General features: G+C 41.2%; 1 protein-coding gene across 3 annotated transcripts; it reads left to right on the top strand.

Annotated features, from left to right (window-relative positions):
• The first annotated feature begins 423 nt into the window (after positions 1 to 423).
• Positions 424 to 26,680, top strand: ide (insulin-degrading enzyme). Of its 3 annotated transcripts, none has more exons than XM_035173300.2 (25): positions 424 to 570; positions 2,431 to 2,618; positions 3,361 to 3,568; positions 5,478 to 5,647; positions 6,589 to 6,711; positions 7,601 to 7,713; positions 7,822 to 7,984; positions 8,311 to 8,403; positions 8,511 to 8,602; positions 8,941 to 9,021; positions 9,463 to 9,566; positions 10,602 to 10,704; positions 10,827 to 10,949; positions 11,376 to 11,458; positions 13,164 to 13,308; positions 14,970 to 15,080; positions 15,303 to 15,423; positions 16,377 to 16,468; positions 17,389 to 17,500; positions 19,787 to 19,954; positions 20,475 to 20,747; positions 21,835 to 21,896; positions 23,990 to 24,062; positions 24,180 to 24,247; positions 25,683 to 26,680. In XM_035173300.2, the coding sequence occupies exons 1-25, from the start codon at positions 485 to 487 to the stop codon at positions 25,776 to 25,778; spliced, it is 3,051 nt and encodes a 1,016-aa protein (XP_035029191.2). In that variant the 5' UTR covers positions 424 to 484; the 3' UTR covers positions 25,779 to 26,680. The 3 variants fall into 3 exon arrangements, with proteins under 3 accessions (XP_035029191.2, XP_035029190.2, XP_035029192.2); XM_035173299.2 differs by lacking the exon at positions 13,164 to 13,308 and adding an exon at positions 12,325 to 12,469; XM_035173301.2 differs by lacking the exon at positions 13,164 to 13,308 and adding an exon at positions 12,325 to 12,469 and having other exon boundaries at positions 439 to 570; positions 2,434 to 2,618.
• The last annotated feature ends 766 nt before the right edge of the window (positions 26,681 to 27,446 follow it).

Raw genomic sequence — 27,446 nt, 5'->3', positions numbered from 1 at the left:
AAAATCACGACATTAAGAGCACAATAAAAATAACTAAATAAGCGTTTGACAATTAAAACAAAATAAATAATATTAGTTTTAAAACGTGTTCGTCCGACTCATTACTTCATATATCTACAGATGATTGATCATTTAGTTATTTATTCCACTGTTGGATTGGATCCAGGCTCTGACCGGACCTGACGCACTGAATGTAAAACTATAATCCACGCGCAGCCTAAACAATCGATATCAGAATCAATGACACGACGCGATTTTCCGAAAAAGCTTTCGCGATCTGCGAAATGTCAGTCAATTAAAATGTCCGTATGTGTATAGTTAAAATAATTCGTAGACTTTGTCGTGATTGTACGTATCAGTGGCTTAATTTATCGGAGAATCAATGGACCCATAGTTGGATCACGTTCCGCTCCGCGTTCGATTGGCTGGGTCTATTCTAAAATGGCGCTTGAGAGCGCAGGTTTGTTTTCCATGGGTGTAAAGTATGTTTAAGTGCATTAACAGGACAGCCCAGTGTTCGAGATACCTCCAGTCAGCAGGCACCGGTTTCTGTCTCAATCAAGGTTTTAGGTGAGTGTTGTCAGACAAAGGCCGAAACTCTTTGATTAAAAACAGAATTATTTTCCACGACACGCAGATGGTTAGCTAGCATCCGAGCTCACGTTAGGAACTTGGGCTGTTAAAGCCGGTTTGTTGACCGGCTAGCATCACTGGTTAGCTTTGTTAGCTAAAATGCTTTAGCGTGCGGAATACCTATATAACTGGACGAGTAATAGTTTACTTTACAACAGAGTGTGTTTGTATGTTAGCATCAAGCTAAACAAGCCAATCCCGCTGCCACCGTGACGCACGTTATCTTCCCTTTTATCTTTTTTGAGAAATGAAGCTAACGCTAGTGGGATTAATGTCGCCTGGCTAGCGAGCTACCACCGCTAATCTCCACTGTGCTCGATGAGAAGCACCAATATGCGTCCTTCTAATTCACTTTATAACAGGGAATTGAGGATTGTACGCATTTTTGGCGAAAATGTTCTACAAACCTTGTCAGACTATACTATGTTCTACATGTGAGTCGTGCCTCTAAGTAAATATACAAACTGTATAAAAAGGTTATTTAGCTGTATTTCTGAAACCGTTACTCACAAGTGCGTCGTATTTGCAGCTGTAAATAAATGACAATTGTATTCCTTTACAAAATGGGCTAATCAAACATTAAACAGCATAATCTCTCACAGTGATGTTACCGGCTGCATGTCGCCGTAAACCTCACTTCTGACCTGAAGGTAGTGTCTCCCCAACACTCAGTTGGCTTTTTATTAGGTACACCTATTGCACACTCTATTGCACAATTCATCCTCAGTGTAGTCTTTCATAATAAAGGCCTATGGTCTCCTGTAAAAGTAATTTTATGGGATGGCCTAACATGAGTATGAGTCCAAGTCCAACTTAATCTTTTATGGCAAGAAGTTCAAAGCTTAAATTATTTTTTTTATTAAATTTTTATTTTTTTAAATAAAACCTCTAGGATTTATCTTTAATATGTAAAATCAGGTGTCTGATCTTTAAAAGATATCGCCCGCACATAAAGCTTGACGAGTGGCACCAGGTTTGTTTCGAGCAGTCTGCTGAGAGCCACTTAAACAATGGGATCAGGGAAGCAGCTGTCAGAAAACCTCAATATGAAATTGGTTATTTTTCAAAAAGCTGGAGAGGGATATGAAATGTTTCGAACAATTCAGGGCACGCAACTGCGAAGACCATGATGTGAGGCAAGATTGTGTAGTCTGATGAGACCAAAGAAGTTATTTGGTTGTAAACTGCACAGGTACATGTGGTGAGAGAGATATCATTTCCAAAGTCAAACCCAGTGGAGGCTCACACAGGTTTTGGGGGGGGTGTTTGTCTTCATTTGGCACTTGAGCTGTGCATAAAGTGTTAGGAAGAATGAATGCAGGCCAGTATCAACAGATATTCAAAGCAAAGCCCCCTGTCGTCAATCAGAAAATGGCAGAGCATCAGTCAACAAGGAAATGGTCCAGAGCACAAAGCAAAGTCAACTCAGGAACGGTTTAAAAAGAATGAAGTGAATGTTTTTTCCATGCCCTTCCCTGTCTCCTGATTTGAAGACGGACATTCTTCATGAAGTTAGGATTTTTAGTAGCAGTGCTGTGTCCAACAGCATTCATTTTAGCTGGGTGATCCTAGTAAACTGCTGAATGACTGATATACAAGATACACAGTATTTTTCTTGAAGGTTTCAGAAATATACTCAGATGTCACTTGTAATTATTTGGACCCAAAGCAGGGTGCATCTGCAGTTTCCCTCAGCTCTAATATCTGCTTTGGCCATCATGTTAGGTTTGATCACAGTAAGGACATAAAACAGGAACATGGCTATCTGCATTAATCTTTTGACTGTTTCCTCCACAGCAGGCTGGTGTCATCCTTGCCACTCAGAATGACCGACCCGGCTGTGCAGAGGGTGGTTAGAGACATAATTCGCTCTCCAGAGGACAAACGGGTTTACAGGGCCCTGGAGTTTACCAATGGCCTGAAGGCCATGCTCATCAGTGACCCAACCACAGATAAATCCTCAGCTGCTTTGGATGTCCACATAGGTGAGGTATTGTCTTGCCAGCCAGTGGCTTTCGTCCCCATGGGGACCTGTATTACACCGTTTTAGGGCATAGAAGTGGAATACAATGTGACTATTTTGCCCCATAGGCTATTGTGATCATCCACTTTATATACAAATTCCTTCAAAGAAATTACTTAACAGATAATCACATGTACAGAGTAACACCAATGCTGCTCATATTCTTTTCTGTGCTTTGACCTCTGCTGCCCATTGTTCCTGTTGCTCTGAATGACCATGTAAACAAATTATCACCTACCTGGTGTCTCATTTAGAGTTAAAACAACTAACTTGCGAAAGCTATGTTATGATTTAACATGTAACTCTCCTCAGATTCAGCCATAGTAGGTTGAAAGGAGCGAGTGATGATTCAATTCTTAACACTTAAAGCTAAAATGTGTTTGTGGACAGAAGTTTCATAGTTGAAGAGGTACTGATAATGAGGCCAGAGTATGCCAGGTATTTTGACTAGTACATCTTTCAGAGTAGTAACTTGCATACACTTAATTATTTAAGTCTCATGTTTAAGAATAAAAAGATTGCTGAAATGACACTTATAACCACTATTGTTGTACACCCTGAATCTTTTTCTGCTCTTTGCTTTCTTCCCCACTCTGGCTGACCAACTCGTCAATCTCTGACACGTATCTGTTAACATTAATGAGCAAATAGATGTAGCTTGATTGATTTAAATTTTTTTGTGACCATTTCTCTTGAATTCACAGGTTCATTATCGGACCCAGGGAATATCTCGGGCCTGGCACACTTCTGTGAGCACATGCTGTTCCTGGGAACAGAGAAGTATCCCAAGGAGAATGAATACAGCCAGTTCCTCAGCGAGCATGCAGGCAGCTCCAATGCCTTTACTAGTGGAGAGCATACCAACTATTACTTTGATGTGTCCCATGAGCACCTGCAAGGCGCACTAGATAGGTACGTTCCTGTTATTTTAATGGGATTGATTTTTCGTTGTCCTTCTTTTAAATGTAAGCCTTAATTAGCAAACCTGAAAGTAACTTCTAGACAGCTGATCAGTCTCACTCCACTTGCATAGAGGAGACCTTTGTTCAATTAAAGTACATGACATCAGTTTGTTCAAGTCCGGCTTGGGGAACCTGTCAAGGGCCATTTCAATTTTTATAATATCGTCCGAGGTCTATACTAAATAATTGAACTTACATCACACTAACCTCTCTGATGAGATGACTGGAACTGCTCTTTTACGAGGGGTTTGATTTCAGATGATAGTGGTGATGAGACCAGAGAGAGAAACTATAAATCTTTTGTGGATTCCTTTAGACCTTTTTTTTCTTTTTCAATAACTTGTAATTTTGACAAGTTTTACTTTGTCTGGTTTTATCAACTCTGTCCACTCTACTCAAAGTCTTACAAAACTATTTTTTTCCTCTGCCAAGACAGTTATGTTTTCAGCCCTGTGTGTGTTTGCTCTTGGTTTGTATGTTTTTAAGCAAGATTACACAAAAACTACTGAAAGGATTTCCACAAAACTGGGTTTGGGTTAGGCAACACAACTATTTGGTTAGCTTGCCTTTCTGCCAGAAGAGTTTGACCTGTGCTACATGTGCGTTCAGTTCACCCTGACCAAGAGTTTTTTACGTGCCTGGGTTCCTCTTTTTTGTATTTATAAATTTCGTTATGGGCCGGTTTAAACTCTTTCAGGGAGCACACATGGCTCTGATGCAGGATGTCCCACACACCCGTTCTAAGTGGTTGTGTCAGTATACGATTCTTCCCATGGGAGCCCTGGTGTTAATTCAAGAGCGCTGCCAGGTCATTGTCTGTCCGTCTTTGGTTACCAGACCCAGTTTCATTATGCTCAATTTTGTAACCATCAGCACTAGTTCCTACCCCCCTCAAACTAGAAACCTCAGGCACAGGGTGAGACTGATGTCCCCGGCCTTGCTGGGGGGGCTCTGCTCACGTGTCAGCTGTGGTGAGAGGACAGTCAGGTGGTGTCAGAATTGAACCTATAGGGATAAGCTTACCTACTTATAAATGAATGATAGTCTAGGAAGCACCTGTGTCTGTAGCACAGACTAATTGTTCCTCTGTGCCAGTGAATTGCGAAGGCCATCTGGATGCTAGTGTGGTGGGAAAGAACAGTACAGAGTGTGCTGAAATATTGATGATTGTCCCTCTTTGAAAATAGAAGAGCAATATGTCTGAAAGAATAATTTGTGTCATCTACTGGTTGAATTATTTTAACCATACCTATTATTATAATCACAGTGACTCTAGACATTTAATACTTTAAAATAAAAAGGCCTCGGGATTTTTAGACCCGTTATGTTAGTCTTAAGAGTTTTTGAGGATGCAACCCCAACCCGATACTAATATCAAACACCTAAAGTATAGTTCACGTTTCAGAACAACATTCATGATGTGATTGTTATGTGAGGACTCTTAACAGATTTAAGCATCCAGCTGTGACGGGTACATTTTAGTTCAATCCAACAAGGATTTTAGTCCGGACTTTGAACAATATGCCATCTGTTGCTTTCTGTGGTGTGGCTTTAAAAACATTCAAATTGTCTGTGTTCGTATCACTTATAATTTACATGGCAGTTGCTCACACTTAATGTTCATGCAAATGTTTTTACATCTTTTTCTGTTTCTTAAAATTGTACTGTGCGCACGCACACACACACACATGTATACACAGATGACCTTCATTTATCCCTGAATAGCATTAGGCTACAAATTGCACATCTTTTATTGTTGAAAGTTACAAAGCCCTGGCTCTTTCATTGCAAATGTAAATGGTGATTCTACATACTGTAATGTGTTATGTTGAATTAGTTGTCATTTTTAATCTGTGTAGGTTTGCCCAGTTCTTCCTGTGTCCACTGTTTGATGAGAGCTGTAAGGACAGAGAGGTGAATGCTGTGGACTCGGAGCACGAGAAGAACCTAATGAATGATGCCTGGAGGCTGTTTCAGCTGGAGAAGGCCACTGGCAACCCTAACCACCCCTTCAGTAAATTTGGAACAGGTAGAAACTCCATTACCACCATTGCTCGTTACATTAATCACTATTGCGGTATAGTAAGTCATCATGTCTGCCTGTGTCAGTCTCTCTCTGTGGCAACACACCGAACACAATTGAGAACAATAAGTATTTAAACACTAATAAAATACTAAAGCGGAGTAATATTTGAATATATATATATATATATATATATATATATATATATATATATATATATATATATATATATATATATATATATATATATATATTCAATATAAGTCCTATTAATACCTGAGATTAATCTGCATTTCCCACCAAATTCATTAATTATGGCGGTAATGGGTGTGCACGTGCACACGCATGAAGGTCACTCTCACATGTAACAGATTCTGAGTGACAGGCTAAACGGTTAAAGATTATGTCTCACGTGACAGAAAGAACTGCATCACACTTTATTTGAATATGCAGAAAAACAAGGACATGATTTTCTAAAGCTATATGGGCAATACATTTATTGATCAGTAAAATGTTCAGTTGACATTGAACTGTTGCAGGAAAGCTTCTCGTATCATGAAGGGAGCTAACTATATATAACTGAATTGCCGGATTAGAGTAGCATTGGCGCGGAGCAGCTCCATGCTCAAAATAGCCACCTGATGGCAGTCTTGAATTATATCGTCTTTATTCCAGTTGAAAATAGAGGAGGAACAGACAGGCGCTCCTAACTGACCAACATAATCTTCTCCAGATTGATTCCTATTCATGGTCTCAAAAAGTTTCAACCAATGGCACTTGGCTTTCCTCAGAGGTACAAAATTTGTAATTGAACTATGAAGAATAATGCAGTTGCAAAGTTTCAAAGATAGATTATTACATTTGTTCTTTGTCATGAAGTAGTGGCATTTAAAAATCAAAACAAAACATATACTAACACTTTGATATATCCCTTATTTCTCCTACAGGTAACAAGTTGACCCTTGAGACCAGACCATCTAAAGAAGGGATCGACATCCGTCAGGAGCTCCTGCAGTTTCACTCCACGTATTACTCCTCTAACCTCATGGGATTGTGTGTGTTAGGGAGAGGTAAGAGTTCATGACTCATAAGTAACATTTAAATTTAGCAAAAACATCACTTGGCTTTAACGGCACTCAAGACAGCAAAGGGAAACAAACAATACATGTCAAATATGACTTGGTGCGTTGGGCAAGAACCATAGAATTTTACATTTTTTTTAATTAAAAGTTTAAAACTCTTGAAGCCATTTTGGTTGTTTATTCTTGGTATCATTACCAAAAACAAATGAGACAATCGTTATGACAAAGAAGCTTCTACTTAATTCTGGTTGTATAATTTCTTAAAGGTTTGTCCATATGCTCTATACCCTACAGCTTATCGTACTGCATCTTTACCGCCTGTTTAGCTTTGCTGAACATTTTGGGATGATATATTAATTTCCTCATCTCTCTCTCCTCCCTCTAGCCTTTCACGCTTTGTACTCGTAGTAATCCCTTATCATCGTGAAAACCTTGGCTTCCTTTGTGGTAGAAGTACAACACCCTCTTCCTGTTAAGACATTTACAAACACTACTGATGTAACATAGCCTAAAAGAAAGGATAACAGCTGAAATGTTTCACAAATAAGGGTTTCAATAGCTTTCTAATTACACCATTAAATATGATCAGCCTATGTAAGGATGCATCAATCAATATCATCAATTTTATTTTCTTATCAGCTTCTGTGCATCATTTATTGTTAAAAATAAATTGCAGTGAAACTGATGTGAGCTTCCTGGAAATGATTAATAATGATGAAACGGCTTTAGTAGATTTTTATTTAAGTAGACGAGTGCATTCAAAGTCAAATCTTCTGTTAAACTGGATCATCTTTGCACTCATAACCTACTTATTGTATTTTAACTTAATCTAAGATAAATGTAAAATTAAGTTTTTGTCCTTCTTGGTTACCTACAGAATCATTAGATGATTTGACCTCCATGGTGGTGAAGCTGTTTGGAGAAGTGGAAAACAAGAACGTGCCTGTGCCAGAATTCCCCGAGCATCCCTTCCAGGAAGAACACCTCAGAGTGAGTTGCTTAACTTATCCCCCCAGGATTTATTCAACTTTATACCACAGAAGTTATGATGTAATTTCCCAAGCAACTTGATTTAATGTTCTTTGTGTTCTGTCATAGCAATTCTACAATGTGGTGCCTATCAAAGACATCCGGAACCTTTATGTGACCTTCCCCATCCCGGACCTACAGAAGTACTACAAGTCTAACCCTGGACATTATCTAGGACATCTGATTGGCCATGAAGGACCTGGAAGTTTGTTGTCTGAGCTCAAATCTAAAGGTAAGATGTTAGGTAAAGCCGCCAGATAGTGACAGACATGTTTGGAGCATTTAGGGATTGTGATAGGTAGAAAGTTATCTATTTAAAATGAAGAATAGAAAATGGAATAAAAACAAAAATGAGAAAATGACGTAATAAGATAAAGTCATTACCCACCAAAGCAGACTTTTCTAATTCAGAATCCAGAAAAATTTTAGATATTGAAAATATACTATCAAGCTTATGAAGAGATTTTAATTTTCACCATATAATGAAAAGAATCTACTCATGAATTAATGAAAATAATTATCATGCAAATTGTGATCAATTTGATTTATGATTTTTAGGCTGGGTGAACACGCTTGTCGGAGGGCAAAAAGAAGGAGCCAGAGGATTCATGTTCTTTATCATCAATGTGGACTTGACTGAAGAGGGCCTTTGTAAGTAACACACCTGACTCTACATGTTTGTAAATGTTTTCTTGCACATGGTTGTGATTAATGCCGCTATGCGTTGGTAAAGAACATTAATCTGTGTGTTGATGCAGTGCACGTTGAGGACATCATCTTCCACATGTTCCAATACGTCCAGAAGCTGCGTACGGAGGGGCCTCAGGAGTGGGTGTTTGATGAGTGCAAGGTAATGAATGTTCTCTACCCAGCGACAACATTTCAGGTGGAGGGGCACGGCAAACTTGACCCACTTAGTTCTGGTTAGTGGAGACACTAATAAAGCAGCAGAGACGCTGACAGCTGAGATTGATGGATTCAAACCTGTCAGTTACATTCATCATCTTCTCTGCCGTGTCACTCTATGCCATATCAAATGAAGCTGCATCGAATACATTTTCTATACTGCAGTGTAAAATCTTTCTGTGCAGTTCTTTCCGTTGAGAATCTGCTTAGACATTTATGTCGTGTATAACTGTGTCGTGACTTTGCCTGTTTCAGCCTCCATATCTGTCTCTTTCTCTGTAGGATTTAAACAAAGTGGCCTTCAGGTTCAAGGACAAGGAGCGACCCCGAGGTTACACTTCCAAAGTGGCTGGTTTACTACATGTAGGTCCCCTCTCCATCTGTAAACCCTGTTTCCATGGCAACACAATGCAGCTCATTGCGTCTGTACCTGCTGTCGTCATTAGGCTGCGTGCTCCTCATGTTGACTGCATTGAGAGAATGACGATTTTGCAGAGTCACAGTCAGAATTAGTCTAAGCTTTTATTTAATTTTTTTATTTCACAGTTTCTGCAGATTGTCTCATCAAGGTTCATTTCCTATTTTTACCAAGGAATTTTCTTTCGCCGTCAGTTGCAAAATTTAATGAAACCTATAACTAAAATGATAGATTGATTCTCACCTCCAGTGGCAGTTGAATCATTAGAATATTTTAGCCTTAAAGAAAGTAACAATTGATTTCTCTGTCGTTGCCTCAAATTTGTTACTATTTATCTCCTCACCTCTAGCTATACAGTGCTATCAACTGTCGGCTCTGTGTTTCAGTACTACCCCCTTGAAGAGGTTCTAGCAGCAGAGTACCTTTTGGAGGATTTCAGACCAGATCTGATCCAGATGGTGCTGGATAAGCTGAGACCAGAACATGTCAGGTCAGTTTGAGAACATCAGTCTCTGGTCATGTTCAGAACCACTGAGGGACTCTCTGTCAATATATAACAATAAAATGTTTTTTTGTTTGTTTTTGAGGCATGCTCAACCGAAAAGTGTTGACACTTTGGCCCGAATGAAATATTTAACCTTTTTATATATATATCTATCTATATCTATCATTACTGTGCAGATTCTAGCTCTCAATGATGTCTCCAGCACAAGATGGCTGCACCTGTGTTAGATATATTTTGGCTTCATTTTTTGTAGTGGGAGCAAGTACAGACACGTCATCCATCTTTGTGTACAGTCATTGCACAGATCACAACCCACACAGAGGAAGAGTGACGTCCTTTTCTGTAGCTGTTGGCTGCGATATCAAGCTTTTAAAATGTATTTATAGATGTAGCCTTTAACTGTATATCATTTTATGGGATGTCATGCAAAGTGCAGATGTGTGACGAGTCTATTCTTTAATGCTCACCATGGAGGAGATTGCATGCACTCAGTGACTGACACTGATAGTTTGCATGCCAGTCTCTTCCTTTGCTGAAGTGGCTGTTTAACCTTGGGGATTCACCAGCGCTGCTTAAAATTCATTAGATTCCCTTCAGTGCCAGTTTCTCTCAGGCAGCTGGAAGTGAAGTTATAGCAAGTTTGATTGCATCATCACGCTTGCATTGAGTCATCATAGTTTGTTTAATAAGTAGTTATCTACTGTTGCTATTTTGTTATTGTATAAATGTTTTAGGTACCAGTGAAGCACAAACTCCAAATTCAGCACAAACTCCAAATTCAGCACACTGAGGGCTCCAGTCATAAATATAGGAATTCTAAACATGGCTCGTCAGTTTGAGGCAAACGTGTGTTAGTGGATCTTCACTTCCTCAAACATGATTCAAATAGAACACTAATAGCAAACCACTTTCATCTCATACTCTGGAGTTGTGGCATACAAACAGTATCTAATAGGCTCGGTAAGAGATGTATTTGTGTCATGAAATGTGACATGGTTTCCTTTCTTTTTTATTTTCCAGGGTTGCAGTGGTGTCAAAGTCTTTTGAAGGTCAAACAGACAAGACAGAAGAATGGTATGGCACACAGTACAAACAGGAGGCCATCACTGAAGAGACCATCAAGGTGATCAATGAAGTCATTGTGGAGAAAATACCTGGAGTCTGTTCTTCTGATTTGGTGTGGGTGTATGACTGCTGTGTAAGTCCTGGGAGACGCTGCTTGCTCAATGTTTCCCTGTCTTTCAGAAATGGGAAAATGCGGACCTCAACGGCAAGTTCAAATTACCCATGAAAAATGAGTTCATCCCAACCAACTTCGAGATCTACCCTCTTGAGAAAGACTCTCCATCAGTACCCACTTTAATCAAGGCAAGAATTTTCAAAGCTGCTCTCTCATCAAAGTATTGTCACTTTCATTACCTTAAGACAAAGTCTCTGCTGCACTGATATAGTTACAAATCTCTTACACTTTCATATGGTAATAATATTTTTGCCTTGTGATCAAGTAAAACTGTTGTTTTCAATAGTTTTACTTGAAGAACAGCACACATATTCCATTTTGTGAAAGAAAGACAAGATAAGAGCTGCTGTCTTTTTCTATTATTACTCACATACCATATTTGTAATCTGTTAATATCAAAGTAACATGATGTCCACAGTCTGATTGTGATGTTTAGCTGAAGTGAGCTTTTGCTGGCATCTCCATGGACCCCCGTGCAAATGATTATCTTTTTACAGAGTGAATGTTAAATGAATCTAAAAATGATAACAGCCTGCGTGTGGTGTTTCTTTCAGGACACTGCCATGAGCAAGGTGTGGTTCAAACAGGATGACAAATTCTTCCTGCCCAAGGCTTGTCTGAACTTTGAGTTCTTCAGGTGAGTGATAACTATGAACCTGTGTAACTCACCTGGCACCAAGTTCTATGTCCATGCAAATCACGTTTAGTTTGGTAATACTAAACATTTTCCAACCTTTTTAAGTAATGAGCCCCAAAAAACCTCACTGTTCACAAAACTATCAACACGTGTGTAGGTGCTTGGGTTAAAAAGTCTCACAAATAGAAAAAAAATTTGATCGCTTTAAAGGAGCTGAAGGAAGTGTTGGTTTTATGTTATCAGCAGTTGAACTTTATAACTCCAGTAGCATATTAAATAAGACCACATCTGCAAAGATCCAGCCTCTTAGATCAAGACAGGAACAGGAAAGTAGGAGTAAAGCAAATATTCAGACAATCTCAAAGTTACTCAGTTACACTTAGTTAATGCAGGTATAAATGCTAATATCACTGCAGGATTTCCCTCTAGAAGATGAATAGTTTTGCACCAACTGTTCAGTTTTCATATAATTAACTTGGAGCTTCCTAACACAATCTTACTTTGGAGGTTTCCTCCACATATGTCTGTATTTCGGCAAACGATTGCAACTGAAATTCTGCCAAACCCTTTTGGGTGGGACTAGTTACACAGTATTAGTCCATTAGACTGTAATTAGTGGGTTTATACCTGTCTGTTTACCCCATATCTGTAATTAGTTGCCAAAACTAATCTTCAAAGCATTGTGTAAACTGTACTAACATACTGTAGCATTACACCCTTAAGAACTGCAGCTAATTGTTTGTTCATTTGAAAACTCATGTACTGTACTTGTGTTATCTTCAGCTCTTACCATGAGAGAATGAAGAGACTAGTATCTCTATGCTCTGTTTCTGTGCTTTGTTTAACCACTGCCGTTTCCTCTACAGCCCGTTTGCATATGTGGACCCATTGCATTGTAACATGGCATATTTATACCTGGAGCTCCTCAAGGACTCCCTCAACGAGTATGCATATGCAGCCGAGCTAGCTGGTTTGAACTATGACCTCCAAAATACCGTCTATGGGATGTATGTAAGTATTCAGAAAGGCCTTCCCAGTGCCCACACACCGCATCCCAGACCTAACGTCCCCTACTCTCATCACCTCAGACTGAGCTGCTGTGGCTCAGCCAGGCCACAGGTCATTTGAAGCCATTTGCCTGGTCAGATTGGAAGGTTTCTCTTCACAATCAGATGAATGGTTTCTCTTCACAATCAGATGAATGGAAATACAGTTTCAGAAAACCACTTATTCGTATTATCAAAGTCATTGTCAATTTGAGACATGTGGTAACTCCCACCTATGTAGCTTAAGAAAAATGCAAATAATTTACAAAACCTTCTGACCTAGACCTGGTTGGTCTCAATGAAGGCTCTGTTCAGTCTCCATCTTGTTTTTCATTCCTCATTATTCCCATCTCACCCATCTTCCATGAAACCCTCGACAACTGAGGAGGTGTTTATTCTCTCACATTTTCGGGTTATTAGAGGTAATTGCATACTTGCAGTTGCCACCAGGCAGTATTTAAATATGGTGATTTATTTTGTAATTGGGTGTGCGAGTCATCTCTAGAGGAGTTTGTGCCTGTCAGGACAGACAGCTGGTCACAAGGCTGCATATACATACTCTTATTATCATTCTTCTTATACTTGTTTTTTTTTTTTTTTCTCTGGTTGGCAACGCCTCATTCCCAACATTTTATCTGTTCTTTTTTCCCTCCCATTAGTCGCTACCTATACACAGATCCCCTGCACTGCAACATGACCTACTTGTTACTCAGGTTACTGAAGGATGATTTAAAAGAGTATACATATGCAGCCCGCCTGGCCGGGCTGGTGTATGGCGTAGCCTCAGGGATGAATGCCATCCTCGTAAGTAAGCTGTTTGAATTTTGGAGGGAAGTGGGGCACCAGTGAATGGTTCGTTCTGCGGCTGCTACAGAGTGGAACTGGCTTGGTGGTCTGCGCTCTATTTGAACATGTGAAGTGCTGTGTGTCGTTTGTGCAACCTGAGAGATTTACTGGAATCTGTGCTTGCTGCTGTGTTCTCTCCAACTTATTATTTTACTGTAGGATAGATAATGCAGCCCTCTGGAAATGTCATAGGCTCTTACATTTGCATTCACCCAAAGGGATTTAATATATTTTTTATTACCTTGACAACTCAAATTAATTGTCAGAAGACTTTCATTTCTAACATGAGCCTTTATGAAATTAATTTATTTGAGATAAGTACTGGCTTTTTATTTTATAGCCTTAAAAATAATAAACATTTTATACAGACTGTCAGTATACACTGAACTCTAGTGGGTTCAGCTGATATTACGGATTCACTTCCGAAATTCGTTCAGGGTAATGTGTTCAGGTCACAAAGAATAAAGTCAAATGATGCAGATGCAGATATTTTCAGTAACATTTCTGCTGATGCAAGTGCAGAAAAGACGATGGAAGTGAATCTGTATCCAGGAGGTTCGGTGGACATAGTTAGCAGCGATGCTTACGTAGGTTTATGAGTACAGCTTTGTGCCTGTGTGTCAGGGATTTAGTGTTGCATAGCAAAGTAGCAACCTACTCACGAATGACTGATTTGCGGTGGTGGTGGTGCTTTTGTTTTTTCTAACTTCTAACTAACACTCTGCACCCTTTTGTTATATGACCCAGTAACCTGCCTTTTTTTTTAGCTACTTCTCCCAGTAAATTCTCTGATTGTGTTGTGCCCTTCCGCACTGTTCTTCAACACACTGTAGCTGTGTGATTGTGTGTGGCTGATTTGAGTCAGCAGTATCGGTGTAGCTGGCTGACCTCTCTTCAAGGTTAATGAGGTTAGGAGAGATTACTTTTAACAGGTGTCACCTCGGGGACTTAGCGAGGAATGGGATGAGTCTGAGAGGGAGCATTGCCATGTAGCTGCAGGTTTTTGCTGAATCATGGAAGGGCCATAAGGTTTGAATTACATTGCAAAGTGGAGGCTTTAAATAACCTTCACTGTTCTCAATTTTTAAGATATACATTTGCATAGGAAAACATCATCATCTACTACTTAGGCATGTTCTGTCTTCCTGAGAGATGACAGTGAAATATGTTACCAGAGATGATGAAGTGATCCTTCCTAATATAAATCAATCTTCTTATACAGATATTTAATCATTCTGTGACATTTTATGGTTGTTAATGCACAAACACGCCATAATATACAATAAGTATGTTAAAGACTTTCACACATTGAATTGAAGTGGAATGTCTGTATTTATTAACCGTACTGGTGCTTTATTGGGGCTTTACCTTCTTTAAATATGAACTGTAGTGAAGTTGACTCATTGAAAGCTGGGGAGAGATGGGATTTTCTCGACAATCATTTGTTCTGCCAGAAATCAGAGCACTTACCCACACATTATAAATGGATCCCTCAAAACTTAAAATAAACAAATAAAGCTCCAGTTTGCTCTGTCACACACTGATCACCTTATCTAGCATCATCTTATCTCTGTTTGATTGATAACGTACCATGTGTCCTCTGTCAATGTCTGCTGCAGCTGTCTGTTAAAGGTTACAGTGACAAACAGCACATCCTGCTGAAGAAGATCATTGAGAAAATGGCCACCTTCGAGATAGACGAGAGGCGCTTTGACATCATCAAAGAAGCGGTAAGGTCTGACTGCAACGCCATCATCATCGAAGTTTTTGATGACTCATGGTTGAGGGAAAAGTCTCTTTCAACAGTTCACTGAACATCTTTTGAATTTGTATTTTTCCTTCCAACACAAGAGCAGTGATGTAGCATTAGAAGTACTTTTGACTCTTTCAGTCCCTGATGTTAAACTGTCTTGACCGTCTCTCTCTCTCTCTCTCTCTCTCTCTCCCTGCAGTACATGAGGTCTTTGAATAACTTCAGAGCCGAGCAGCCTCACCAGCACGCCATGTACTACCTCCGCCTACTAATGACTGAGGTTGCTTGGACCAAAGATGAGCTCAGAGAGGCTCTGGATGGTGAGACACTGTTCTTAATCTCTCTTTCTCTCTTTACTTTCGTCTTTAAGTCCCAGTCCTTATTCCTTCTATCTCATTTTTCACTTTGTGCTCATTAGCACCTTTTCTACTATGGGCCAAACTGAAATTTGCATCGTTAATCCCTTTAGTGAGGATTGAACTGAACAAATGAAGATTGGCCTATATAGCTGGTTAGTAGAATGAGTTTATTAGTGACTAGGTAGTAAGAAGGAGTGAGGATAAAGTTTGAGGTGTTAGGTGTACAGTCTTTCACCCCTCCTCCTCCTCCTTTGAATCCTCATTTGAATGCTGAGGCTGATTTCCAGCAGATGCCTCCCTGGCTGCAGTCCTTCCTCTTTGCAGTGCCAGTGTGAAACCTGAAGGGAGGATTATGTTTTTACAACAGAGCTTACACACCCTATCCCTGGATTCACACAAGACTCTATTAACCTGCAGGGTCAAGGCCTGAAGCCCCGGCAACACGGCCTCCAATTACCACAGCTTGTTCTCTTGTCAGTGTCCCCACACTCACACGTCCTCTGTCTGGGATCTTTGAAACAGTTTCTCTTGCTTTTGTGTGTTGGTGCTGCTATGGACAAACAATAAATTCTATAAATCGAGTGTCTGTGTGTGTATCCGTGTTGTAGCTCATCCTTGTGAATGTAGGTCAGACATTACTTGAATTCAGATTGGCCAGCCCACATTGAGACGGACTGGATTTTCGTGCATTTGTGTAACTAAATGCTTTGGGTGTGTGTTGTTCCAGGTTTGCATGACAATCTATCACGTGACCCTGTTTATGTCTGTGACAGAGATGCTGTACAGTGAAATTGCCAAACAGCATTTATTCACCTTTTTATTTACTGATTCAGTGTTTATAGCAGCTTGTGAAATCGCTCTTTGATTAATTGCTGTTTGTTTGTGTGTGTGTGTGTGTGTGATCTGTTTTCCAGATGTAACGCTCCCACGCCTCAAGGCCTTCATACCTCAGCTCTTGTCACGGCTACATATTGAAACCCTTCTCCATGGCAACATCACCAAGGAGGTTTGTCTGGAGTTACCTTTTTAGCGGCAGCTGAGGGAACTTGAATTTTGTCACACTTTTTCTGTCTGTTTTTCTATCTAAAGCTCGGTAGAAGTTCGTTGAAGCAGCATGACAATGTATTTTTATTATTTTTTTAAAAGTCCAGTCAGAGCTCAGACCTGAAGTCATTTAAGATGCTGTGGAAAGAGTTCAGAGCCGTTTACATCACATATCTTCAAAATATGACTCAGCTGAAGTAGTTCTGTAGGATAATTGGCTTCAAACACCTGAAAAACAGCTCTGAGCCACAGGTGCTTTCGATTTTGCTCAGGAAAAGCCCCATAACTTGCTATGCTAAAAAGTTGAATACTTTTCAGTGTCCACACTGAGGTCTGGGATTAACCCAACTAAGCAGTGCCTTGTTTTTAGAAACGTACAATGCTGTGGTCTCGTTCAAACTGATTTGTTTCATGCTCTGAGCACAGCAAATATAATTACATTCACTGCCTTTGTGTTATGGTACCTGTAGAAGCCTCAGTAGACGATGGATCACAATTCCTGCTAATGAAACAAACCATCTGCTTAGAAAGTTAATGAAGGGGGAACATATCCAGTGAATATCAATCTAACCTCACTGAACATTAGGTGTTGGTTGAGCGCAGTGTAATGCCCACATGTACCATCAATTTGCTTTACAAGGGGGAAAGGTTCAATGTCAAGCAAACTTAATTCTGGTCATGTAGAGCTCAGAGATTATTGCAACCTGTCGGTGAATGCTGGAAGCAATTAAGGATAATGTACATAGTAAATCTAACTAAAATAGGAGCCAGCTTAAGGGAAACCGTGCACAGTAATTCAATTGTAAAACTTTTTTTGTACGATTTATCTTGAAAATACTGTTTGAGTTTTTGTGGGCTGAAGTGTATTTTCTATCTCCCCAGTCTGCTCTTGGCATGATGCAAATGTTGGAGGACAAGCTCATTGAGCACGCTCACACAAAGCCCCTCCTCCCGAGCCAACTGATTCGCTACAGAGAGTTGCAGGTTCCAGACGGTAGGTACTCCTCCACGCTCCACACACCACTCTTATTCATCAGCAGCCAGTCATGCCTGTCTCCATGGCGACTACGCAGAAGGGTTCTTACCCAGTGCCCCTGCCCTCGTCATCTGTGACGCCTTCTTGCGTTTGTTAAGACTTGATTAAATTCAATACCCCTCTTTCCCCCCAGAGGAACGTAACTGAGTAGAAATGAACGTCATTGGGCAGAGTACGTACACAGCCTCCTCTCCGCAGTACAGAGATGACCGCAGACATGCAAAGCCAAGCACCTGTGCGGCCTGTCTGATTACATTAGGAAACTTGAGTGATGTGGAGAGGAAAACCAGAGCCGTGCAGGGCCACCCGGAGACATCCTGTGTTTCACCGAGGGATTTTCCAGGTTTGGGAGAGAAGGACGTAAAGGATGTAAACACAAAATTGGCTTAAGAAATGACTGACTGGCTGGTTGTCCAAAAAACACATTACTCTCAGAGCTGAAAGCTTTGGAGCAGAAAGTTCAAATAAACCTGTAGGCGTTTATACAGGGATCTCTGTGAGAGCACAACGTGATCTTAAATTAATCATTTGACTTTTTAATACAAGGACTAACGGCCAATCTGGCTGAGTGTGCAGCATCTGACGGCTGCATCGCTGATTTACCTTAGCAAAGACTCAACAACCTGGCATATCTTTTTAAATGGTCAGACAATGAATGATTGGGTACTTGACACAGTTCGTGCTACAGTGTGCCTCTTATTGTTGCAGTAGTGTTTCATGGTTGTTGTTGATGCCACACTGACAGTGTGACACTTTGCTTTTGTGCTTTGATTAATCAAAGTTGTCATCTATTCCTTATTATGTTTTCTAAGTGAACTTAAGTACGAAGTTAGTAGAAGAATGCGAGGGGAGTTTTTAAAGTCTGTGCACACACGACGCTTCCTGAGTGCAGAGCCGCAGTGCTCAGTCAGCATGTGCATAAAGCTACCTGCATTACCCAGCCTTAACTTCTCTTTCATTCAAAGTGAGCTTGATCACACTGGACTCAAACAAACTGAAGCAGAGCGTAAAATAAGCTGGTTTTCCCCATGGATGAATGGAGGGCTCCTCAGCAAGCATATTTCAAGTACAGATAAAAGGCTGGAGGAGGCCAATTTGGAGCCACTCAGCAAAAAAAGCACAATGTTGGTATTCAGCAGAACATCTCCGCCTTTCTGGAGAGTGTCACCACTGTCCTCCGTCTGAACCTTTACTGTTTTACACTCAATCAGTGCCTCAAGCAAAGGGCCCAGGCATGGCTGGCTGTGTATCTACAACAGAAACAGCTCATCACTTGTGCAAGGTATTTTACTCAGACTTAATGATTTAGTTATTTTCGATTTGGCAAAGGGGAATGGATTGTATCGATGTGTGTATCTGAGCTGGTGAAATACATTTGCATTCTTATCTCAGATGATGGATCACTGTGGATTTTGGTTTCTACTTGAGCTCACCGACTGCATTACATGTTAAGTGTAGTTGTCAACATATTGCACCAGGGTGCAGTCATGTTTGAAAGAGTTCTTTGAACATTTACAGGCTTTATAATCTAAATTAAATCTACACACACAAAGCAGAAATAAATTAAAGTGCTTATGTTATCTTATTCTGTCTTCCATTACCTCCTCCATTATCTGGTTTATGTTAAACTGAGCGGCACAAGAGAGGGGAGGGTTTTTTAAATTATGAATGCATTTAGATTTAAATGACTTGAAACTTTTCTTAACTACCTCAGTGACTGTGTCAAATACACATAGACATAAAAAATGCATGGATACTCTTTCAGTTGTTACTTTCTTTAGTCTTGAGACATTAGATTATTAAAAAGTGAGCTGTGTTTTTCATAAAATGAGAATATCGGCACAGTTAATGCTCCCATGAACAAATTTTACCTCCCAGGAAAGGGGGCACTGGCCTTTCTTCTGACAGAGACACCGCACATGTACCGGCACTGAAAGGTCACCTGACAGGTCATGTTACTGAGTCAGATTAGATGGTGCTGTGCCCGAAACGTTACCTTCAGCATCAACTGGTGTGCGGACATTCTTGTCTTTTGATTTTCGTAACTTCTGTCCAGCACCCAGTGTTCATCAAGTTTCGATGTGCTGTTTTTTTTTCCTATACTTTGTGAATGTTTGGTGCCCAGCTCAGGAGCCCTGCTTTTTTTTTTTTTCTGCTTCAGTAATTCATTTCTAAGTGAATGTGTTTGCATTTTATGATTGATGATACTGAAAGAGACGACACCCTTTCTTCTGTTCCTCTCAGGTGGCTGGTACGTTTATCAGCAGAGGAACGAGGTGCACAACAATTGTGGCATTGAGATTTACTACCAGACAGACATGCAGTCGACCCACGACAACATGCAGCTGGAGCTGTTCTGTCAGATCATCTCCGAGCCCTGCTTCAACACACTGAGAACCAAAGAACAGCTGGGTGAGCCAGAAATATCATGTCCAACATTTCGTTTATAGCATTTTCCAACCTGCATTTCAAGTCGCGCAGATACAAGAAAAACTGCTTGGACTAAGTGAATTTGGGCATTTTTCTTAGAAGATGATTTTAATCTGCATTTAGAAATCAGATACAGCTCTACATAGAACAGGGACTGTAAGTGAAGTTTCTAAAGTGCTGATTATGGTTCATAATTTTAGGCGCAAGTGGATTGTGGCTCAGAACCACATTTCCTTGGCAGCTGTTCTATAATAATAGTCGCAGACCTAATGTGATTATCAAGATAAATAGAAAGAAGGTGGTAAGAAATAAGTGAGGTCCACACTTCACAAAATCCTTCCTGTAAAATGCTTTAAACTAAACACGTATAAGGTTCATGTCTGTTAGTGGTTGTGAAATCCATAGTTTGGAACAAAACGACCTTTTGAGCAGTTTTCTTTGCACAAACCAAATCGTCTTCCTGCTGAGCTTTTACATATCTACCTTGTCTCCACCCCCACAGGATACATTGTGTTCAGTGGGCCCCGGCGGGCGAACGGCGTTCAAGGGCTGCGCTTTATCATCCAGTCGGAGAAAGCGCCCCACTACCTAGAGAGCCGCGTGGAGGCTTTCCTCTGCACCATGGAGAAGGCTGTGGAGGAGATGAACGATGAAGCCTTCCAGAAACACATCCAGGCCCTGGCCATCCGCCGCCTGGACAAGCCCAAGAAACTGTCCGCTGAGTGCGCCAAGTACTGGGGCGAGATCATCTCTCAGCAGTATAATTTTGACAGAGGTGAGGTCCTCGTCATGTCTCTGCTCACTGTAGCTGTGTATGTTTCAGGCCAAACGCACCATTTTTCAAAAACCCTCTCCGGATCTACCAGCTGTTCTGAAGCGCTTGTGTTGCATACAAAGCCAGACGTACTGTAAGTTCTGTGGTTCTCAGTATTTCGGTCAGTCCCAGAGGTGAGCCCGATGTTGCTTAGAGCTGTGCAAATTTGGATCGATTAAAGCCCGTAATAATCTGCTGCCGTAGCACACCTCTCTGTTGCAGCGCTCTCCTGAGTGCAGTAATGGATTGTAATGGGCCTGAATCACGAGTAATCTGCCTAAAGCCCTGAGTGATGGCAACACTGAAAGGCTGCCAAGGGAGTGGTGGTGATTACTGATACTAGGAGCGGCGGCGGAGGAGGGGTGGGTGGGCGGCTGACGCTCAACGCCAAGGGCACAGAAAAACATACAGCACACATCATCACTCAGGGGCAGAAGACGTTTATTAGATTTTTTTATTTAGAGACGGAGTCTTCTCTGTGAATTTCCTTCCTTGTGCAGCTCAGAACTCGGAGACAATATAACAAATAAAGTCAAACAATAAACTAAATATATAATGAAAAATTAACTTGACAACCTCCTGATATCAGAGCTTTTCATAAGCAACTGAATCTGAACAGCAATTTAAAGTGAGTGTTTTAGTCACATTATTTTGCAGCAATAACAGCTTTGACCTAAAATAGAACTGCTTTTACTTTTAAGAACTTGAATGTTAAATGTTAAAATAGCAGTTTGACTAGGATTTATTTGTCTATTTGTCCATTTTATTAATGTTATTTATCCACTTATTTCCTACCTTATCTGTTATTAATTTACTTAAACCTTGTCACCATGTGCTGTTATGCAACGAAGGGTGGGATGGGATTATAGAAGGGCCTTGGTTGATTGAATCTTATGACACAACAACAACAAACAGTACTCATTTAAAATGAACACATTATGTGTTAAAATAGACCTCATGTGGAGTCCAGGCTGTTTCCTCTGGTTGAGCAGTGACGTGTCTAGAACTGATTTATGTTGACACTTGTGTTTCCCTTGTCGTGTTGCAGATAACATTGAAGTGGCGTATCTGAAGACTTTGACAAAAGAAAACATCATGGAGTTCTACAGAGTAAGTAGTTCAACCCTCTGTCACATGATGGATCTTCCTTTGAAGACACGTCCCTGTCCTCTACTTGTCTTCTCACTCAGTCCCCTCCTGAACTTGTGTACTGGGTATTGTACTCAGACTTAATGATTTTCTAATTTTCGACTCACTCAATGTTGCAAACAGGAATGGGTTCTATCGATGTGTGTATCTGTTGCATGAATGTTGCTCTTATGCGCAACAGATTCCGAGTGACAGGTACACAGATTAAAGAGTGAAAGACAAGTTCTCATGTGAGTCTTGACTGTCCAGTGAACGCGTGGAGAATTGTGCTGCAGGTAGAGCTTCATGCTGCTTTACACTGGAACAAAACATCAAGTTAGAATTTGGTTCATTTGGAAACTGTGACAGGACAAATTAGAAAATGGTGGGCAGATACAGTCTAGATAATTAATGGGAAACGCTGCTCTGACATGGTGAGATGGGGCATCTGCCTCGGTGGAGGTGTGTACTCTCAGACCACTGTTCTAATTTTAGAATCATTTTTACCAAAAAAACATCATATATATACCAGCATGTCAGGGGCAGCTCAGACTCTGCAGAGACTTGATGATTAAGGTGTTAGCTGAGAATCAGTCTATTTTAAACCTGTTAAATATCATTAATCCTTATTCTCACTTGTTGTGATGAGTTGACAGTAAAAACCTGAAACAACACACAAATCTGAGTTTGAGAGTTTTAGCTTATTTAAAATGGAAATACCAACATCAATTTGAAGGGAATGCAGATAAAATGGCTCCCTGGGTGCAGTTGTTCCCCAGAGCGCCACCATTTTATTCGAGCCTTAAATTATGATGCTCGTTTGACCTAAATCGTGGGACCTTGTGGGCGTGGTTAACGCTGTACCGACTGCAGAGGTGCCATTAGGAGGCAGCTACATGAATTACAACAATAACCCAACGTTTAATGACATGATCATGAAATGTTTCACAGGTCTATCAATCCTTCCACACACTGATGAGACGCTTTATTTAACCCTCTGATCAGTTTCTTTATAACAGAAACAGAGATCGAAGGATCAGTTGTTACAAAGTGTTTCTGTAGCTTCTTTTCAGATGAAACTGATATTGGACCCATTTGTCCAGTCATGCTTTACCTCCCTGCTGCACATGATCAGCGTTGTATTGATCAGCTGTACTGTCTGAATGCTATCTCTCAGATCACTGTTACACAGCACTGACTGCATGATGGGTACATTTCTGATAACAGCAGTATTGGTCTAGTGTGTGCGTGTCCCCAGGCACACATCGTTTTACTGGACTCAGTCTGCCCCCCCAGCTTTCATCTCCCTCCCTGCTTCTATTCATAGCCGTGGAGGTGACACTGACACGGGGCGCTCACAGCGTATCAGCCCCCATAATGACAGCCTGCCTGTTTCAAGGAGGATAAAGGGCCAAAGACGTGCGGCCGCTGAAAGAATTGGCATTATCTCATCCCCGCAGAAACCATTCCAGGCCCCATGCAGAATAAACCTAATGCATTTCTAATGTCATATCGGCTGCAATCACTTTTTCCCTCAGTTTTTTGGTCAGCAGAACCGACGCTGTGTGACTGCAGATGAGCCAAATCGTCACTCTAATATAATCCTACATCCAGAGACAGTGATGAGGCCCGACTGCGGAGCTGAATCTCCACGGGACTGTCACAACTCATCCCAGACTGGGGGAGAAAAACACGGCCATGTTGGCCACACTTTACCAGAGTTTTGAACACACGGGTTCAGGCACCGACTAACACCGCTTTTACACCAAAATTAGTGGGTATACGCCAGTTTATTAAACACAGGTCAACATGTTAAAAAGGAAATCGACTCCTATCCCATTGCCAGCAGAGGAGTAAGCCTCTTTTTTTTCCTTTCTGGTGCGTCATGTTCAACGTCACAAACGCTTTCACCTCCCGGTCTTGCCAGTAGAAAAGGGGCTTTAGTCTTTAACGAATGACTTCAACTCAAATGTGTGGTTCTAGTAATGATGCAGTCGTCATAAAAGTGAAGCCGTTCCAATGTTTCCCCGTCTCCTGCCGCTCATCAACTCACCCGTCTGTCTGTGTCTCTGCAGGAACGACTGACTGTCGAAGCCCCGAAGAGACACAAGGTGTCTGTGCACGTCCTGTCCAGAGAGATGGACTCCTGTGAGTGTCTGTAGACGTGCTGGTCACATTGGCTTCAGGCAGCGTCAGGTTTACCTTTACGTCACCCTTACTGTGTGTGTGTGTGTGTGTGTGTGTGTGTGTGTGTGTGTTCACCAGGTCCCGTTGTGGGAGAGTTCCCGGCTCAGAATGATGTCAACCTTGCTCCTGCTCCTTCTCTGCCACAGGTAACAGTCATGTTCTGTGTTTGTGCTCCATCAAGCCTTCCTAACTAATGTGACACGACATCAGTGAACTGCACACAGCGCGTCCAGGTTTATTAAACACTAACTGCTTTGTACAAGAGGAAAGAAACTAGATCCTTTAAAGAGCTAGTCCTGCTCCGTGTGGACAGAAGTTTGTGTAGAGATATAATGTGATAATGCCAGTCATCGTACAAAGACCCTGTGTTTTTAGCAATAGTCTATTTGTCAAATCACCTGAAAAGACCTAAACTAACGATGTATGGATTCCATTAACACTTATAATCTGTGTATCTAACCCTGATTTATCCTGTGTATCGTATTCCTCTGTCCATTTGTCAGTTCCTTCGTGAAGTCTCACTGTGATACTGAGTGACATGTTTCATCATTACCATGAACTCACTGTTTATTTAGACTCAGTCCCACATCCACACCCTGAACAGCATTAGATCACACGATATGTTTAAATGTGCAGGTAAATGTTTCTGAACAACTGCACCACGTCCTCCTGTTTGAGTAAAGTTAGTTAAAATCCAAGTTTTTTAAAAAATATTAAAATCTATATTTACTGTACGACCTGAAGGTTTATGTCGTCAAGAGCAACCGGCTGCTCTCAGGGATGCGAACAAAAGACTTTGGTACGACATATGTTTGTCCTGTGGTCATCACCTTCCGGAGCTGTGTCTACCTACACTTGACACTGATTGGTTCGTAGAGCGACATGCTCTGACTTCGGCGTATTGTCAGTTGGGCGTGTAACAGTCTGGAAACAGGAAAATGAATGAACCATTTCATGTGGTTAATTTCATTGCCACTATAGTATAACTATGGTGTTACTACTAGCATCACCAACTGAAGGTATAATACTCAAGACTAGCACAATATATAATCAGAGGTGAAGACCCCAGGCAATCCTGCACGCTGCTTCTTTTTCTTTTCAACTTCTTCACTATCCACAAAGTGTTTTCACTCTGCAAGCGAACAGAGCCGTTGTTTAATTTGTTGCAGCTTCTGACCACCTGTGCTGGTCGGACTATATTCTGCTTCGTTGATCCGAGGCACGTTTCACACCCGTCACTTTGGTTGGGACGAAACTGAAAAGTCTAAAGGTCTGAACCAAAGAAGGCAGCTGTGAACGCGTCTTATTCTTTAAACTGGTCCCGTGTCTCTGGTCAGTTCTGCAGAAGAGAAACTGCGTCTAAACTCAGAAAACTTCCACTTTTAGAAGAAGTGATTGATGCTGAGTGAAAAAGAAACCAAACAACAATGTCTGCAGCTGCTGTAACAGACTCAAGCAAACTCACTGGTCCTCCCAAGTTAGAAAGTACTCATCGTAGTTGCCATAGAAACAATGTGCATACAGCTCTTAGAGTGAAGTGTGGAGGCGTGTCAGTCTGACCTGCTGTTTGTTTGTTCACAGCCCACGTTGGTTGAGAACATGACGGAGTTCAAGAGGAGCCTCCCTCTGTTCCCGCTCGTCAAACCTCACATCAACTTCATGGCTGCTAAGCTGTGAGCGAGGCCTGCAGGTGGACACGCAGACGGGGCGGCGGCGGGGAGGGAGCCTGCTCTGTTCATCACACCCCCGCTCCTTCCCATCAGGAAGACTTTAATCTGACTGAGCCTGCATGAGTGTGTGTGTGTGTGTGTGTGTGTTTGGCTGGGTGCATGTGAGTGCGTGTGTGTGGCAGGCCGGAACCACTACAAGAAAAACAAACGCTTGTATTTGAATCACAAATAGCCGTGGTCGTCGACGTAGCTGCGATTAGAATTCACGCCAGACTCACCACACGTTCAAGCCTCTGAAAGGAGCCACAACACTCACGCGCATCACGACACTGTGTAGGTTGTCGTAGAGGAAATAGAAACAAGCTAAAAAAAAAGACGAGGGGCCAGATCCCTTTTTTAAAGAATGTGTACTGCAGAAGCTTCACACTAGGAGGTGTTTTTATTTGAATAATAATTTGAGACGTGCTGCTTTGAGAATGGATAGCGGTGGTATTGTGATTATGTGCAGGTGGACGACAGTAGCTCCATGAAGGTCTTTTCTCTTTTTATGTTTGCCATGTAACCCTCGGAGGCTCCAGGTCGCTCCTGGAAAAACGTTATCTCAAAAGACGCACTCGGTTGAACGGAACATTTTGTTCAACCCGAAGAATGTTTGCCTTATAATTCTGCTTTTAATTCTTATAATATTTGACATTTCTTTGTTTGGAAACTGGTAAAATGTTGGGAACCTTTGAGGAGCTGTTTTTAATTTCACAGAGAATCATACCTGTAAAAAATAGTTTTTATTTTGTATTGCATTTTCCAGTAGTGTGTTATCCAGACATCTCAGGGTACCTCCATGCTGTTTGTTTTTCTTTCTCATTGAATTTTATTAGTGAAGAATTAAAATATAAAACACTTTTATCAGTCTGTCATCTACGTTCGTGCTTTTGTTCACTTCACTAAAGCTGCGTTCAGACATGCACTGAACCCTGCGGACGTTCTCCGTAAGAACCGATGTGAGAACGCAGCAGGAGATCCTCCACAGGATTCACGAGCGATAGGGGTGTTGATGACATTTGTAACAAGCGGCAGACACAAAACTGAAGGAAAACAAATATCTCAGGATGAAAAGTGGAGCCACAGATGAAGGGCGGAGACCCGGTGTCTGTGCTGTAAAAGAAAAACACGTGAGATCCGCAGCAGAATGATTATCTGCCTGCTTGACCACCCCTCACCTCAACACCCTGGAGATTTCTGTCTTGACATTCTCCTCAGCTTATGTCTGAAAACAGCTTAAATGTGATCAAATCCTGATTAGTTACTGTTTTGTAAAGTTAAAAGCTGCTGCAGAAATGAAGTGCACTATTATTACTTTTTTCATTTTCTCCTCCATTCTGTTTTGCTCTGGGGGAAATGATTCTCACACTGTCTGCAGGTGAGACTTTGTGCAGCTTGTGCCTTTCCGGGGGGGGCATCACTCACTGTCTGTGGCTGCACTGAGCTGCTCCTGGTCTGATCCAGAGCAGAGTCCTGGACCATCTGTCATCCCACACCCACCCACCCATCCAATATTGCTGGACTGTGTCCTGGCTCTTAACATAGATTAATACAAAATAAAAAAAGGAAAGCAGCAGCTCGCCTTCTTCTCTGAAAAGAAACGCGTTGATGTCTACAGGGAGTTGGAGAAAAGCTC

Source organism: Hippoglossus stenolepis, chromosome 12 (genome assembly GCF_022539355.2).
Source record: "Hippoglossus stenolepis isolate QCI-W04-F060 chromosome 12, HSTE1.2, whole genome shotgun sequence".
Classification (NCBI taxonomy): Eukaryota; Metazoa; Chordata; class Actinopteri; order Pleuronectiformes; family Pleuronectidae; genus Hippoglossus; species Hippoglossus stenolepis.
Note: the sequence above shows the minus strand (reverse complement) of the source record. Positions and strands in the feature narration are given on the sequence as shown.

Coding starts and splice junctions, on each gene's coding strand:
- ide (XM_035173300.2), top strand. CDS start 485: ATGTTTAAGTGCATTAACAGGACAGCCCAGTGTTCGAGATACCTCCAG. Junction 9,022..9,462: donor AAGTGGCTGGTTTACTACAT/GTAGGTCCCCTC, acceptor TCTGTGTTTCAG/TACTACCCCCTTGAAGAGGT. Junction 20,748..21,834: donor GCAGTATAATTTTGACAGAG/GTGAGGTCCTCG, acceptor GTCGTGTTGCAG/ATAACATTGAAGTGGCGTAT.